General features: G+C 32.0%; 1 protein-coding gene across 6 annotated transcripts in view; it reads left to right on the top strand.

Annotated features, from left to right (window-relative positions):
- MCPH1 (microcephalin 1) overlaps positions 1 to 17,457 on the top strand; it is a 336,480-nt gene that overhangs the window by 97,511 nt on the left and 221,512 nt on the right. For all 6 annotated transcript variants that reach the window (XR_004231848.1, XM_031951145.1, XM_031951144.1 and 3 more), the window contains 2 exons: positions 14,176 to 14,213; positions 16,654 to 16,816. Coding sequence is in view for 5 of the 6 variants with exons in the window: in XM_031951145.1 (XP_031807005.1) it covers positions 14,176 to 14,213; positions 16,654 to 16,816 (201 nt within the window). In the remaining variant the exon portion in view is untranslated. The remainder of the gene's footprint in view (positions 1 to 14,175; positions 14,214 to 16,653; positions 16,817 to 17,457) is intronic.

Here is a 17,457-nt window from a genome sequence, read left to right as displayed (position 1 = left end):
TTACTCTTTAAGAATGCCTAAACTTAAAAGGATAAACAAATAGAATACTATTGGAGAATAATTCATTTTAACTATTCCACATATTGAAATAAAATGGTTTCAGTTTTTATTGACTTTGTCCATGTAATACTATTTTATAGCACTTTTCTCCCTCATTTATAAAAACCCTTGGGGCCACTTCTTTCTAAACTTCTGTTCTTTTCAACATTTGGCTAGAAGTACTAGAGGACCAAGCCAATGCATTGTACGATCTTATTTCTTGGAAAGAAATGAACATATTTTGGCCAAGGGGGTGGTGGATGGGAAGTTTTTTGTATTTTTTTCAGTTTTCTAAAATTGGGATTTTGTTTTTTAATATTTGCAAATTCAGATACCTATTTTAGAGAAGTATCCATTGAAATAAATCATCAAAGGCATAACGTTTTTAGCAGAAAATGACAATTATTTTATAGTATATATTTTTTATTTTGTTTTCTTTTTTTGCTACTCTTATATTTCCTCTTCCTCCCCATCCCCTTCTTAGTAAATTAGTCTTCCTAAGTAAGCTGAACATTGGGTGTATACATACTGGTACTCTGAAAGCAGAAGTCATGGCTATAGGATTTCAAAGACTGCCTGTGTCCTACAAGTATCCTTCCTGGCAAGAATTTTGGTTTGCTCTCTTTGAAGTGGAGCAACATAATTCTTTTAGGTCAAGTATTCTTTATGTTTTTTAGGAGGAGCTAATTTTCATTTCCCTGTAGACATGAATCTTTATGGCTTCCATACTATCTTTTACTGACTTTTGTAATACAGTTGCTTCTGGTATAGCGAAAGGGATTTGATTTGATCAATTCCTATGACCTGACTAGGCTCTGTCACCATATTTGAAAGCTAGCTCTTCCTTCATTCCTTTAGGTATTTATTATTGGAATTTTTAATGTTGCTTCTATTCCACTGAAACATCTTCAAATTGTTTACTTTATAGTTGAACTAATGGGCATAATACAGAACAGAGCAGAGATAACTTTTGTCATAGGAAGAATATAGGAATGGATATATAGAATTTAAAACTTTTGAATTAACAACCTAAAATTTTAGACATTGTGTGGAGTTCATTGTGTATCTTGATAGTAGCACAGACTGATAAAGCATGCTGAGATCTTTCTCTATTGGATAATTTTTTGTACATTTTTTGAGGAGAAAAGCATTAGGAGCAAAGTTCTAAGAATTTAATGTCATTCAAGGCGTCCTTGGAAAGGGATACATTTCTTTCTTTTTAAATTATTATTTATTTATTTTTGTCATTTTCTTTTGAAATTTTGAGTTCCCAATTCTCTCTCTCACACTCCCTCCTCAAACCACTGAGAAGTCAAGCACTATAATATCAATTATATATGTGAAAGAACTATAAACAATTATATATTGTAAAATTATGCAAAACATTTCCACATTAGTCATATTGCAAAAGAAACAAAAAAATAATATGAGATTATACTTCAATTTATACATAGAGTTCATCAATTTTCTCTATGGAGGTAGAAGCATTTTTTCATCCTAAGTCTTTTGGAATTGTTTTGGATCATGTTATTGATGTTTCCAGTTACTGAATGCAGTGATCTCCCAGTTCCCCTGGTCATTTCTTATAATAGAACACTACTCCATCACAATCATATTCAGCAACTTGTTTAACCAGCCATTCCCCAGTTGATGAGCAAAAGGTGAGTGCATTTCTCTAATCTTGAGATGTTGTTGTCGCTCCCAAAGAGTTATCAAACTGTGCATACTCTTTGATCCAGCCATGTTTCTACTGGGATTGTATCCCAAAGAGATCTTAAAGGAGGGAAAAGGACTCAACATGTGCAAAAATGTTTATGGCAGACCTTTTTGCAGTGGCTAGAAACTGGAAACTGAGTGGATGCTCATCAATTGGAGAATGGCTGAATAAGTTATGGGATATGAACATAATGGAATATTATTGTTCTATAAGAAACGACCAGCAGGATGATTTCAGAGAAGCTTGGAAAGACTTACATGAACTGATGCAAAGTGAAATGAGCAGAACCAGATCATTGTACATGGCAAAAAGATGATGTGATGATCAGTTCTAATGAACGTGACTTTTTTCGAAAGTGAGATGATTCAGACCAGTTCCAATGATCTTGTGATGAAGAGAGCCATCTACACCAGAGAGAAGAGTGTAATAACTGAGTGTAGATCACAATATAGCATTTTCATTCTTTTTGTTGTTGTTTGCTTGCATTTTTTTCTTTCTCATTTTTTACTTTTTGATATGATTTTTCTTGTGCAGCAAGATAATTATATAACTATGTATGCCAATATTGAATTTGACATATATTTTTACCATTTAGGGTATGGTATGGTATATTCTCTAACATATGTTGGATTACTTGCCATCTAGGGGAGGGGATGGGGGGAAGGAGGGGAAAAATTAGAACACAAGATTTTGCAAGAGTCAATTTAGAAAAATTATCCTTGCACATGTTTGGGAAATAAAAAGCTTCAATTAAAAAAGAGAAAGAGAGAGATGTTGTTGTTGCTTCTGCAGGGTATCATGACATCAGGAAGGTGAAGTCCTGACTTGCAAATGAATTGGGGCAGGGCCATGCAAAGTCCCCAGCCTCACTCTCCTCTGGACCTGTGGGAGTTTGGAGGCAAGATACAGATTAGGACAATTGGAGATGCCTCTGTATGTAATAGACAATCTTGGTCTCTTTAAACTAAGGTCTTTCCCAAGTCTTAGTTTGTCTGAGGCAATGCCCATTCAATGTTTAAAATGAGGCAAAGAATGACCTCTTTGACCTAGTTTAAAAATATATATATATGTCTAAGAGGGAAACACTCTCAGGATTTCTGGCCAGAACAATCAATTGCTATTTACACTGAGCTGTGTTACTCTGAGCTATAAGAACCCAAATGACGACCCAATGAGATTTAGTCTAGGATATATTGTTAGCCAATCAATGAGAGCCAGAGTATTTGGGTTTAAGGCATGGTTCATAAAAAGAGAAATCTAGCCTGTAATCCCTAAGATACTTTTCTAGGTTTCAGTGATTTATATTCCTTTGGTCAGAGTATACAAAGAGTATAAGGTATGATTTCCTGTCTAGATAGACAAAAAAAAGAGAGACGAAAGAAAGGAGTAAGCTAGTTGCACTGTCCAGCTGGAACTGGCCATTTGTGTCCCCATTGGGGAAGCTATTCCTTTTCACGGGTTGTTGTCGGTCCTTCAAGAAGGTGATGTCATGACCTCCAAGTGAATTGAATTTAAGTGAGACTGGCTGGGCAAAATCACCAGCCTTACTCACTTCTGTGGCACCATATGAATCTGATGGGAAGAAATAGATTAGAACAGCTGGAAATGGCTCCCAGTTTTAAGATGTAGTGAACTAACTCAAGGAAAAATATTACAATTAGAAAAATGTTCAAAAATGAAAATGGATTCTTAGCAGGTTCAGTAGAGCATAAAAATGAACAAAATAAATTTTCTCTAATGAATGATTTTTAGTTAAATTTCACCCAAGACACTGACAAAGATGTTTTTATCAAGCTAACAACTTTTGAGCACTGTACTACATATTTGTGCTCATAGTTAATTACATCAATTCCACTCAAGAAACTTGCATTAAATGCCTGCTTTATATGGGATATTGTGCTTGATCCTGAATATTACAAAGAAGACACAAAAAATTGTCTACATCCTGAAGGAACTTACCTTTTACCAGGGATTCCACATTTAAATGGAGGAATAGGAAATAACATCAGAAGGAAAGAGAGCCCAACTAGGCAAATCTACTAAAGCTTTCCAAAGGAAATGGCATTTGTATTGAGCTATATGACCTGTTTCAGATCCACCCAACTGAACTAAACTTTTTGATCACAAATATTTTCCAAATGCTCTGCTGGAATCTAGATAAATCTTACCTATAGTATTCTACAGTCTAGTAATATGGTTAGTCTGGCTTTGATCTGTTCTTAGTCAAACCATACAAGTTCTTTTTTGATTTGTGATTTTCATTCATCTTAATGATTATTCCAAATGTTTGATACCTATAATATAATTTATTTTTTTAAATGCAAAATTTACTTTTATAAGCATTTCTTTTTTTCTTTTACTACTACCTCCAAACAGTTAAAAAAAAATTAAATCTCATAATGAATATGTATAGCCAGCAAAACAAATTCCAGTACTGGACATATCCAAAAATGTATATTTTATTTATTTTAATTCATTACCTTTCTGGGAGGAGATATGTGGAATTTCCTTGCATTGATTGGAATTCTAATGCATTCTGAGTATTTTTTTCTTTAAAGACTATTTAAAGTAATTTTCTTGTTCTACTTGTTGCACTTTGCATCAGTTCATAGAGGCTTCCTAATTTCCTATCAATTGTCATTTCTTACGGTAATTAATATCCCATTACATTCACATGCCATAATTTACTTAGTCATCCCTCAGTGGATGGACATCCCCTCAGTTTCTATTTTGGGGTTGTTATAAAAAAGGCTACTAGAAATTTGCTCTTGTTTTGATTTCTTTGGGGATAGCCTAATTATGACATAAGTAGGTCGACAGATAGACATACCTTAATGACTTTTGGGACATAGTTCAAAATTGCTTTCTAGAGTGGTTGGGTCAATTCATAGCCTCATCATTTTGCATTAATGTGCCTGTTTTTTTGCAGTCCTTTCAACATCTCTCATTTTCCTCTTTGGTCATCATTGCTAACCTGATGAATATGAGATGGAATCTCAGAGTTGCTTTAAGTTTCATATTCTAATTTCTAGTGACTTGGAATATTTTTTCATATTATTGATGACAGGTTGGATTTATTCCTTTGAGAGCTATCTATTCATATTTTATGTTTAAATTTTCTATTAAATAATGGCTCTCAGTCTTAATAAATTTTAATCAATTCTAAATGTATTCATATATGTATAGCTGTATATATTCAGATATGTGTATGTATACATGAAATGGAACCCTTATCAGAAACTTGACTGTAATTTTTTTTCCTAGTTACCTATTTTCCTCCTAATTTTTAGCACATTGGTATTGTTTGTGTGAAAACTTTTAAAGTTTATGTAATCAAAATTGTCCATTTTGTCTTCTTTAATCCTGTCACTGTCATGAACTCTTTTATCTCTACTGATCTAAAGGTTAATTTGTTCTTTGTTCTTCTTATGTCAGCTTTTTGTCATATATATATTTGGAATTTCTTTTGGAATACCATATTGAACTATACATTATATCTTCCAAACTGCTGTCCAGTTCTCCAAGAAGTTTTTGTCAAATAGTGAGTCTTTTGTCCAGGATCTGAGATAATAGTTTGATCACAATGCTTTGCTTCTGTGTTTATTTGTGTTTTTGTATGGTGCACTGATTAATCTATTTGTGAACTCGTACCAGATTATTCTAATGATTACTGATTTGTGGAATAGTCTGAGATCTGATTCTTATGGAGCTCTGTTTTTTCTATTTTTGTCACTATTACCCTTGAGGTTTTTGACCTTTTTTCATAACTGTACATTTCACTGTTATTTTTCTAGCTATACAAAATAATCCTTTGGTAGTTTGGTTAGAATAACACTGAATAAATTAATTTTGGCATTTATATTGGCATGACCTACCCATGAGAAATTAATGTTTCTGCATTATCTATCTACCTGTCTTTCTACAGATTGTTTTATAGTTAGATTCATATTTTTATTAAGCTTGCCTTTGTAGATATACTGTACATTGTTTAAAATGTCTGTAGTTATTTTGAATGTAATTTTTAATATTAATCCTGTCTACTAGGTTTTGTTGGTAACACATAGGAATGTTGATGATTTATTTGAATTTATTTACATTATATAACATTCCTGAATTTAGAATTTCAATTAATTTTTAAATTGACTGTATACAGTTTTCTAATAATCAAATCATCTGCGAAAGTGACCATTTAATTTCTTGAATTATATTATTCGCTCAATTTCTCTTTCCTATCTTATTGCTTTAGGTAACATGTCTTGGTCTATTTTAAATAGTAGCTATGATGATGAACATCCTTGGTTTTCCCAGTCTTTTTGGAAAGACCTCTAACTTTTCTCCATTACATATAATGTTTATTCTTGATTTTAGATAGATATTATCTGTTATTTTAAGAAAAGGTTCATTTATTTCTATGCTGTTTGTTTTTCTTTCCTTTTTAAACAGGAATGGTGTTGAATTTTATCAAAAGTGTTTTTCCACTTCTATTGATAAAATCACTGGGTTTCATTATTTATGTCATTGATATATTGTTATTAGATTTATAGTGTTTCTTCCTTCTTTCCTCTTAGAACCTATTCTGCATTCCTGGAATAAAATGAACTTTGTTAAAATGTATAATCTTAGTAATATGTTGTTGTACCCTATTTGTTAATATTTTATTTGATATTTTTGTATCAGTATTTATTAGCAATATTGATCTATAATTTTTTTTCTGTTTTATTTCTCTTGGGTGTAGACATTAGTATATTATATGTATCACAGAAAAAGATTAGAAAAACAATTTCTTTTCCACTTAGTGCAAGCATTTATGTAATATTAAAATTAATAATTCTTTTAATGATTGATAGAATTCACTTGTAAATCTAGATGGTCCTATACATTTTTCTTTGAAAGTTCATTTATCACTTAGTTTCTTTTTCTAGTATTAGGTTACTTAAGTAGTATATTTCTTCTTTGGCTAATCTGGGTATTTTATATTCGAAGGTATTCATCCATTTCCCTCAAAGTTATTCATTTTATTAACATGGAATTTGGCAAAATTATTTCTGATAATTTCTTTTATTTTACCCCAAGTTGTGAATTTTCCTTTTTATTTTCGATAACTAACAATTTGGTTCTCCTTTATTTTTAAATTTTATTTTATTAGTTTAAAAATAACTCCTACTTTCATTTATTAATTCTTTTTTTTTTTTTGCTTTCAATTTTGTTAATTTCTTCTTTAATCTTCAGTTGCTTAATTGGAATTTTTAAATTTATTGTTGTTCAGATCTTTTTTTCCAGCAATGTGCCCATTTGTTTTTTCCTTCTCACTTTTGCTAAGGAAAATAAAGATAATAATAAAAAAAAAAAAACTTCCCTTGGAACTGCTTTAACTTTGTTTCCTTATATTGTCTTGTTACTCTCATTTTTATGCTATTTTCCATTCTTTCTATAAGTTGTTCTTTATGATGGGGTTGGTATAGTGATACATATTTTGAAATAAACATATGACAAATTCACAATGGCCATTCTCTTTGGCAAAAGATAGGTTTATCTAGGGGAAGAAATTTCAAACTAAAATAAGTGTTAAAATAGGCACCAGGAGTGGCAAATATGAAATAGATTTGGAAGAGCATATAGTGAAACTAACAAAGTTAACTAGAGTAAGGAGAAAGACCCCATTAAAAGTAAGGCTCTATGAGGAAAAGAAAGAGTACTTCAGAGTGGGCTTAGACTTGAAAAGAAATTAGCAATGATCTTCATTATAATCAGGTCTTTTTAAGGGGAATTATAGCCTCGGGGCATAAAAGGGTATCAGCAAGAAGGAGAGTCAAACTGCTAGATGGAATGCACCTGGCAGACCAGGTCTCAAATTTGTCCAAAAATATGCCAATCAAGATAGTCTGGGAAAGCTAAATTCCCATCTAGGTTATATCAGAACGTTGTTCTGATTGTCTTTAAAGATGCTAACTAGAAGGGAAGGATGAATTAACCATAGATTCTAACTTCTACATTTGGACTTTCCATTTGGGCTTCTTCTTGATGGGGGAAGAGAATCAGTTTATATCACTTTTCATTTATATATTCTGTAGAATTATCTTGTCTTTAATTCTTTCATAATTCTTTAATTTTTATTGAATATAATTTATTGCACAGTAATTAGTAAATTATATGTTTAGTATTTCTACTTTTCTAGAATTTTTGGTTTCTTTATGCCCAACATATGTTCAGATTTTGTAAAATTACAATTTAGAAGTATGCCTCGTCTTTTCTTATTTAGTATAATTGACAGAAATTTGCCATCGCTAATTTTTCTAAGATTCTATTCAGATCTTTAACATATTTTTTGTTTATCTTTTGATCAAGTTTGTCTCTGCGTGGAAAAGGGTATCTTTGCAATCTTTAGTTTTAAAATAGTCTTACTATTATCTGCTTTGAATTCTGTTTATTTATATTCTGCTAACCTCTTCCATTTTATAGTTGGGCTCATGTATTCATGTTCACAATTAATTGAACATTCCCCTGCATCCTTTCATTTTATAACTTTTCCTCTCTTTGATCCCATTTCTCTCTTGACAAATAAAAAAATGTGGTAAAAGAGAGGGATTTTGCCTGATACTTGAAATGTCTTGTGATTTGAAAATGAAATGACCATATTCTATTGTTCTTCTCTTCCTGATTACGTATTCCAAATCCTAGATTTTTGTTTGTTTTTTCTTTCCTTTTAATTTTTCCTTTCATGTTTCTTTCTTTGACCTTCAAGTTTGTTTATTTTATGACTATTCAAGTTATTTGTTTTACTCTCTCAAGTCTCCTTCCCCCTTCGATAGTCCTGTCCCTCCTATTTTGAATTTAATATATTTCTGTACTTCAATTTTTATATGTTTATGAGTATGCATAATTGTATTCAATTTCCTTTTCTTATTAATATCTGATTAAAGCAAGATGTGTAAGATTCCTTTTTCTCCAATTTATTCCTCTTTTTAAATACTCTTCATCTTATACACCTCTGTTGTGTGATGATTTCCCTTCCTATACTCCTTTTTTTCCCCTACTACTTATTTTCCTTTTTTCCTTCCTATTTCTATCTTTCCCTGAGGCCATCAAAACAAAACAAAACAAAAACAACCATAGACTCTCTGAGATATTTATCTTTTGCTAGAATATTTAAGATTCTAATCTTAGGGTTCTACTGAGACTTTTTTTCTTCCTTTTGATATGCAAACAATTCTTATCCATATGTTCCCTAACCAGTTTCAGTTACAAGTTTTTATTAAGTTCTTAGTGTATTTTAAATACCAATCTAAACACTGGAAATAACAAGATAGGCAAAAACAATCCTTACTTGCAAGCCATTAATCTAATGATTTCCAAACTCTTATTCATTAAGTGCTAAGAGGATTAAACACCTGATCAGAAAGACATTACTGTCTCCAGTGTAGTCCCTAGGGTACAGGATCAAATTTATCATCCCAGTTCTAGGTTACAGTTTCAGGGTAGAAAGGAGCAGAGTAGAAAGAAGTAAGAGAATAAGGGTCTTCCTGGGTAAGGGTAAAAAGAACAGTGACCACACCTCTCCCCAGATCACATTATCTTGAAAGCATTGAAAACTTTCAGACTACCAGAATCAGCTGTGAAAAAAAACCTGAAGCTTGAGACAGTGACTCCCTACCACTTCTGATCCACATTTGAACAGAACCCAACTGTAACATAAAATTCAAAGTCAAGAAATAGACTAGAAAAATGAAAAAACAATAATAAATTAACCTGACCATAAGAAGCTACTCTTGTGACAGGGAAGCTCAAGACAAACTTAAAAGACAACACAAAAAAAATTTATAAGCAAAGCCATTAAAAAAAAAATAGATCAGCCAGAAGTCCAACAAGAATTCCTGGGGAGGGGAAGGAGCAAAAACAAGATTTTTAAAATAAAATAAGAACAGTAGAGAAAATAAGAACATTTGGGAAAAGAAATGGGAGCAATATAAGAAAATTATGAAAAGAGAATTAACAACTTGTAAAGAGTCACAAAAATATTAAAGAAAATAATTTCTTAAACAGCATAATTGGCTAACTAATAAGATACAAAAATAAACTGATGAAAATAAAATCCTTAAAAACAGAATTAGCCAAATGGGAATAGAAGTACAAAACATCACTGAAGACTTAAAAATTAGAATTGAGCAAGGCAAAGGTTATGACTCCATGAGGCATCAAGAAACAATAAAATAAAGTCAAAAGAATGGAAAAATGGAAAAAAAATGTGAAATATCTCATTGGAAAAAGAACTGAACTAGAAAATAGATCAAGGAAAGGTAATTTAAGAAATATTCCTCTACCTGAAAGACATGATTTTAAAAAAAGAACCTAGACATCATATTTTAGGAAATTGCCCTGAAATCGTATAAACTGAGGGAAAATAAAGTTGAAAAAAAATCTATTGATCACACCTTAAAAGAGGTTACAAAATGAAAATTCCCAGGAATATTAAAAACAAATTTCAGATTTCCCTAGTCAAAGAGACAACTAAGTAGCTTGGAAGAAAAAGCACTAGACCTGGACTTAGAAAGACCTGAATTCAAATATATCCTCAGATACTTACCTAGGATATGATCCTGGGTGAGTCAGCTAACTTTATTTACTTCAGTTGGTTTCTATGGACCTCTTCCCAAAATGGAGGCTTTTAGAAGAACTCAGCTATAGCAAAACTTGTTAAATTGTAAGTCACGATCTCATGAGGTCATGTAATTGAAGGTAGGGATAGCAAAAAAATTGGCAACAATAAAAAGGTTTCTGAATTCTCTGAGTCCTGCAGTAATCAAATATTATACCAAGATTTCTCTTTTTTATTTATTTATTTATTTGTTTATTTGTTTATTTATTTTTTATTATGGTAACTTTTTATTGACAGCATCCATGCCAGGGTAATTTTTTTACAACATTATCCCTTGCACTCACTTCTGTTCCGATTTTTCCCTCCCCACCCTCCCCCCCCTCCCCTAGATGGCAAGCAGTCCTATATATGTTGAATATGTCCTAGTATATCCTAGATACAATGATTATACCAAGATTTAATTCTTTATGTGTAAGTAAATAAGCACATCCATCTCATTAGTATGGAAATTTGCTTTCATCTTTAATAAATAAATAAATATATATATATACCAAAGAATAGTTTTAAAATACATTTCCTTATGATTTATTATCAGTAAATGTTTGATTTATATACCTGTTTTATGTACCCTGGATCTTATTTTAAAAAAAAAAGGAGAAAAGGGGTTGTGAGTGGAAAAAGTTTAAGACTGAGTTACAGGAGAGAAGTGTGTGTTCCATTGTTTGAAGGCAGAAGTGTTGTGGGGCAGTCTGGAAATGCAAAAACAGAATGGGGAGGGAGAAAAAGGATGGTCAGCCTGGCTGGAATATACATGTATACTCTACTTTATATGCATACCAAGTATGCCTACAATAATACATCAAGTATGTTAAGTATGCACTATCAGTTCATAGAAGGATTAATAGTTGTTTAATGTTAAACATGCTGTTTGAGATGTTAATAATGTATTTCCATTGTTTGAAATAAATAGTGATCATTTTTCCTCTTTTAAAACCTTGTATGTTAATTAATAAATAACATTATATTGTTAAATTTTTAAGTTTGGAATGTGTTTATAAATGTTCAACTTGAAAATAGGATGATTCCTTTAATATATAGCCTAGAATATATTTTTATTATGTATATACATGTATAAAAATTTCTGATGTAGTTATAGATATGTTGTATGTGTGTATTAGACAATACAGTAAAATAAATATTAAACAACTGTTATGTACCAGACACTATACTAAACACTGGAGATACAAATAAGAAAAAAATAGGCCCGGCCCTCAAAGAGCTTATAATCTAATGCAAGAACACAACTAGCAAAAGGAAGGTAAAATGTGAGGAGATATTCCACCATGGAGGCATGATGATGGTGGAATCAAAACTAAGCAGTGAAGGTAATAGGAAATGAAGAGTTGGCTGATCTACTAAACCCTCTTTAAAGGGAGACTGAGTGTTTTTGCTCTGTCTTCTTGCCTTCTAGAGGAACAGCTATTGCTGAGGATAACTAAGGAGGTGTGAGTACCAAAATTGAAACAATTTTTGTGATGATGAGTTTACTTACAGTGAGCTTATCAGTGTGGAAAGGAAGCATAATGTTTGTGGAATTAATAGCAAACAGTGCAGATGGTGGGAAATGAAGTTGTTAAATGTATTCAAAGAGCACTATAGTTTCTGTTAGTGTTTATATACTCTCTTTGCTTTTGTATATACTCAGTATTTAAGTATCTGTTTTGTAATCTAACTTTTTGTAGATAGGAGGATTCAGAATTCTTAGTTTCATTGATTCAATCAAGATAAGCAGATTAAGCAAACCTTGTCCAAATAGAAGCAAATTTGGCATGACCATCATCATCAAACCTGACATTTATGTAGCATTTTGAAGTTTACAAAGTGCTTTCATACATTATTTTTTTTTTGGCCCAAATTTTCAGATTTCTCAAAATCTAAGTGCTCAAGAATATACTCGACTCCTTTATTGTTTTGATTTATTCTACTTAGGTCAATCCAGAAGTAACTCAACATTTGCATTACAAATAATTCTTTTTCAGACTTACATGTCCAATGTGTTTCTGGCTATGCAGAGACCCCATCTTGGATTACTCTGCAAAGAGGTGGCTATTGCCCTCTGAGTTGTAATTATTTGTAACCCTTTTTAGTAATCTTAAATACACAGCTCCAGGAGGCACTGATGTTATGGCTGCATAGCCAGAATGTCTAAATGAACACTTAGTCTACTAGATTTTTTTGATGTAGGTCAGAGGAATGTGGAAGTTCAGTATTCTTTTTTTTTTTTTTTTTCAGTTGTTTTCCTGCCTTTTGTATATTTTTCCTTCCCATTCTCTCTCCCATCTTGAGTTTTAAGTTTCCCTATGAAAACAATTCCTCCATGTCTGTCTGTGATGCAGTATACTATCCTACTTAGGTTTCTCATTGACTTGGAACTAACTGCCCTTTCCTCCACCCAAACACCACAACAGGGGCCCTATTCATAGCCCTATTTCCTTTCCAGATATTAATAGATAGACCAGACAGAGAGGACTGGAAACCCTAATGTCATTGACAATCAGTTTCAACAAGAAGGCTAAAAGAAAAATTAACATCAGCATTTTCTAGATTAAAGCATGTTCATTGCAAGAATATTCTTATGACTTTATAGAGCGAAATAATCACAGGAATAAAACATCAAATAAAGAATCTAGATTTCTGGGTCCTCTTCTATCTTAATTTATTGTTCTACTGTGAGCAAGTCCTTTTATTATCTACATCATCCTTCCTCTATCATACAATCATGATCTCAATCACTGCTTCTCATGTGAGAATTTTATCGTGGCCATGACTTCTTATTTCCTTAGCTGAAAATGACTGAACACAAAAATGTGCTGATATTCTCTTCCAGTGTTCCAGGAAGTATTAAAGCAATACAGTAAAATAAATATTAAACAACTATTGTATGCCATTCAACATGCTAACTGCTAAGGATACAAATAAGAAAGATAGGTCCTGCTCTCAAGGACCTTATAATCTAATACAAGAAGACAACTAATAAAATTAAATCAAATTCAACCTATATACTAGTTATGAGATCTGATTTAGAAGAAGAACACTAGAAGCACACATCTCTGCAAAAAGTAATTCTAAAGCCTGTAAATGTATCCTTCTCTTTCATTCACTGGAAAGAAAGAAATTTAAAGGAAAATTGGTATATATGGTGTGGCTGACTATTTGAGGGAAAATGGTCATCTCCTAAACTCCCACATGCCTAGTTTTATTTTGTGTGGAATATATATTTATATATGTACTTGTGTTTCCCCATAGTAAAATGCAATGTCTATGAGGTCAGGAATTATTACCTTTTTTCTTTTTATATGCCAGTCACATTATTTGGCTATAGTAGACATTTAATGGTATCCTGGATAAAATACTAGACTTAATGTTAGAGTCTGAGTTCAAATTCAGACTTTAACACATACTAATTTTATAACCCTAATTATGTCACTTAACCTCAATGCCTGCTTCCTCAACTTTACCTACTTTAAAGGGTTTGAGTTCAAATGAGATATATTGTAATTTTGTAATCAATAAAATATTATATACATTATTTTTAATGCTGATTGTTTAGGCCTTACATTTTGAATAGTTTAAGGTTTGCCACCATTGTAAGGTTTTCTCTTCCAGGAATGTGAAACCTTTTATTGTGCCACTGAACTAGCCCTTCATTCTCCGTCCTTGTTTAATGCTATAATTTTGATATAAACTACTCAAGTTTCTGTGGGAAAAAATGATTTTCATATTTTTGACCTTTTCTTTTTCATTCCTTTTCTTTTGAAATCTCTAGCCAACAAGAACATTAGTCATGACAAGCATGCCCTCTGAGTAAGTACTAGTTATTTTGATAACTTCCTATTCTGTGCAAAATGTTAGCTGAACATAAATGACATTTATTTTCACATGCTGAACTGAATGAAACTTATTTATAGTCAACACAAGAATGTAGCTTGTATAACGATTTAAATGGTTGCCCCCATTACTCTGTGCCAGCTAATATCATTGTTAAGAAAAAAAAAACAACAGAAATAAAACTGAGAACATTTCTTGGGTTATATGGGAAGTAAAAGGCAGTGCTTTTACAACACTTAGCTGTTTCTTATGCCCATAAATTAATCACAAACTAAGGATTTGATTTTTCCCCCTCCATGTAAAGTATAAATGCTTTGTAAAAAAATTTTACCATGTTCTGAGTCTTCCCTGGGCTACACATACATTTTTTAAGCTCTTAAAGAAACAGCCATTTTAATTTGGAAGAACACTGTTTCCTCTGTGAATCACTGAAGGCGGTGTGATATGAATATTTGTGGAAGAGTTAATTTTCTGGCATCTCCTTATCATTCTTCTTAAACACTTACACATGAAAGAACATCCAACACAAATATGGTTCCATGTTCTGTGTTGTACTTGGTTGCAGTTTTTAAAATTCTGCTTTTAGGGAAGGCAAAGAAAGGATTATATGATTTTTTTTTTACCCCCCACAGATCTCTTTCAGATTTTGAGACATTCATCAAATTGTAATGACATTTATATGAAAATCCAAATTGAGGCATTATTGGAGGGGGAGGATATGTATATTTAAAACACTTTTTAGCAAGATGTTTGTTTTTGTTTCACAGCATGAAATAAAGGGGCCAATATTTAAAACACTGTTCATGATTAATGTTTTTTTTGAAAATTCCTATAATTTTCTCCATATGTATCACTAAATGGGTTCAATATATTCTAAGTGAAATAATGTTGAAATTATTTGACTTTGAATGTAAGTATAATTTTCTTTAAGTGACACATTTTTGTACTCCTTATCTACTCATTAAATCTCATACTTACAAATATAACTTTTATTGTCATTGTTTTTTCTTTCTTCTTCCTTTCATGATTCTTTTTCCTTTCCCTTCCTTGCTTTTTTGATATATATATAGATATATAGTTCCTATCTTATGTAGAATAGTATCACAGAATCACATAGTCAAAGTTTGGAAAGACTTCAGAGGCCATGTAGGCTAACCTCAATATACATATGAGGAAACTGAGGCACTATGAAGTTCTAAGTCTCACAAGGACTAAGTTTCAAAGATTGACTTATTTGAATCAGCTTCTCGAGTTCTAAAGCCAATATTGTTTTCATTGTAACATTTTGTATCCTTGCCTTGGAAAGACATTTGTCAGTCATGTAACAGCCAGACTAACAGGTGCTAACGCTGATATCTATAGAAGCATAGAAATTTAGAGGAGGCAAAGACCTTAAAGATCATCTAGGCCAACCATTAATACCTTAGGAAATTGATACCTGTGGAGTATCATAGGTTAATCACATAATTAATGAGTGATACAGAATTGAGGTTCATTCTAGGGAAAGGATATAAAGATATAAGAATGTAAAGACCTAAATTCTAATTCTAGGTCTGCCATTAATTAGTCTGTATGGTCTTGTATAAGCCACTTACCTTCTTTGGATATCTGGTCCCTTTTTGAGACAGAGAGACAGAGAGACACAGACAGAGACAGACAGAGAGAGACAGAGAGAACGAGAACGTAAAAGATAACGTAAAAGTAAAGGCATTCTGGCTTCAAGAACTGTAAATAATATTAAAACTGTGAAAACAATATACTATCCAAAGGAATATCTCAAATTGCTGAAGAATTAAATATAGGAGAAATATAGGCTAAGAGTCAGGAAACCTAGGTTATAGTTTCAGCTCTGCCATTAATTAACTAACTTTGGACAAGTCATGTCACTTTCCTGGGCCTCAATTTCCTCTAAGGGAGGCATTTGTCAACCTGTTGCTTCCTTTCTTATTCCCTCACATAACCCCATACTCTTTCTACCCTTTTTAGGTATTTACAAAAAAAGGAGATGAGTAGATGGTGGGGGAATCAGGAATTTGAAGAAATGAAGAATTCAACATGAGGCAGAGAGGAGTATAGTGGGTAGAAAGCTAACTTTAGAGTCAGAAAGAACTGCGTTCAACTTTTGCCTTTGACAGGCACTAACTGTATAAGCCTGGACAAATCATTTTAGTTCTCAGGGCCCCAACCAACTCAAGAACACTTAGTTTGCAGAGCAAGGTCCAGTCTGCACAGTAAAGAGGATTTTCCCATCCAAACTGCTAAGGAGCAATGAAATCAAAAGTCTGTTCCAAAATTAAAAAAACAAAAAAAGATACAATTTAGTTTTAGCTTTCTTTTTATTCAAATTACTTGAATGTAAATGCTAGTGTAGGAAATATTTGACTTAAGTTCTGTTTTTTAATATACTATTTTGCAGGAAACAGAACATCATCATGCAGGTGGTAGACAAATTGAAGGACTTTTCTTTTTCATGTAATGTATGTGAATCTACAACTCATGTAGTTGCAGGGGAGCCTCGTCGAACTCTGAATGTACTGTTGGGAATTGCCCGTGGCTGCTGGATTGTTTCTTATGAATGGGTAAGTAATGTATTGGCATTTATTAATCTACAACATTTTTAAATGGGCAGTTTACATACTGTTCTTCCTTTGAACTGTACTCTCAGTGAACTGTCATTTTTTTGGCCAGTGTTCAACCCAAGAAGCTGAGAATGTGATAAGAGTATAAGTTAAGAGAAAAGAAAGGCAAGAAATTATCTTTCATTGGGATTGTTGCTTAGCCAACAGCCAAATGAAGGTTAGAATAGACTTAAGATGAGTGTTCTTACAATTAAATGATTGATCTTCCATGTTTGAATCAGAAATAATGTTATATACATGGATCAGAACTGTTGGTGATCCTTTAAAAAGCAAAAAGAATTCCATGGTTATTTTTACAGATGGATTTGCTTAAGATGAAACATGTTTTTTTTTATCTTATTTGGATATGTTTAATCATATACATAACTACCTATAGTTTATAATTTCCAGCATTTCTGTATGTTCAATGTTTTCAATATTAATAAAATTTAATTTGCCTGCAATTCTTTCTAATTTTTTTATGCACTTTTAAAAATTTCCAACTTAGATTCTTTCTTCCAAGGAATTAAAGACATTTTGAAAAAGTGAGTTATATTCATTCCAGCCTAATTTAAATCAGTAGAATAATTTTCTGGAAACAA

This window comes from Sarcophilus harrisii, chromosome 2, assembly GCF_902635505.1.
Source record: "Sarcophilus harrisii chromosome 2, mSarHar1.11, whole genome shotgun sequence".
NCBI classification, from domain to species: Eukaryota; Metazoa; Chordata; class Mammalia; order Dasyuromorphia; family Dasyuridae; genus Sarcophilus; species Sarcophilus harrisii.
This window is presented reverse-complemented; position numbering and strand designations above follow the sequence as displayed.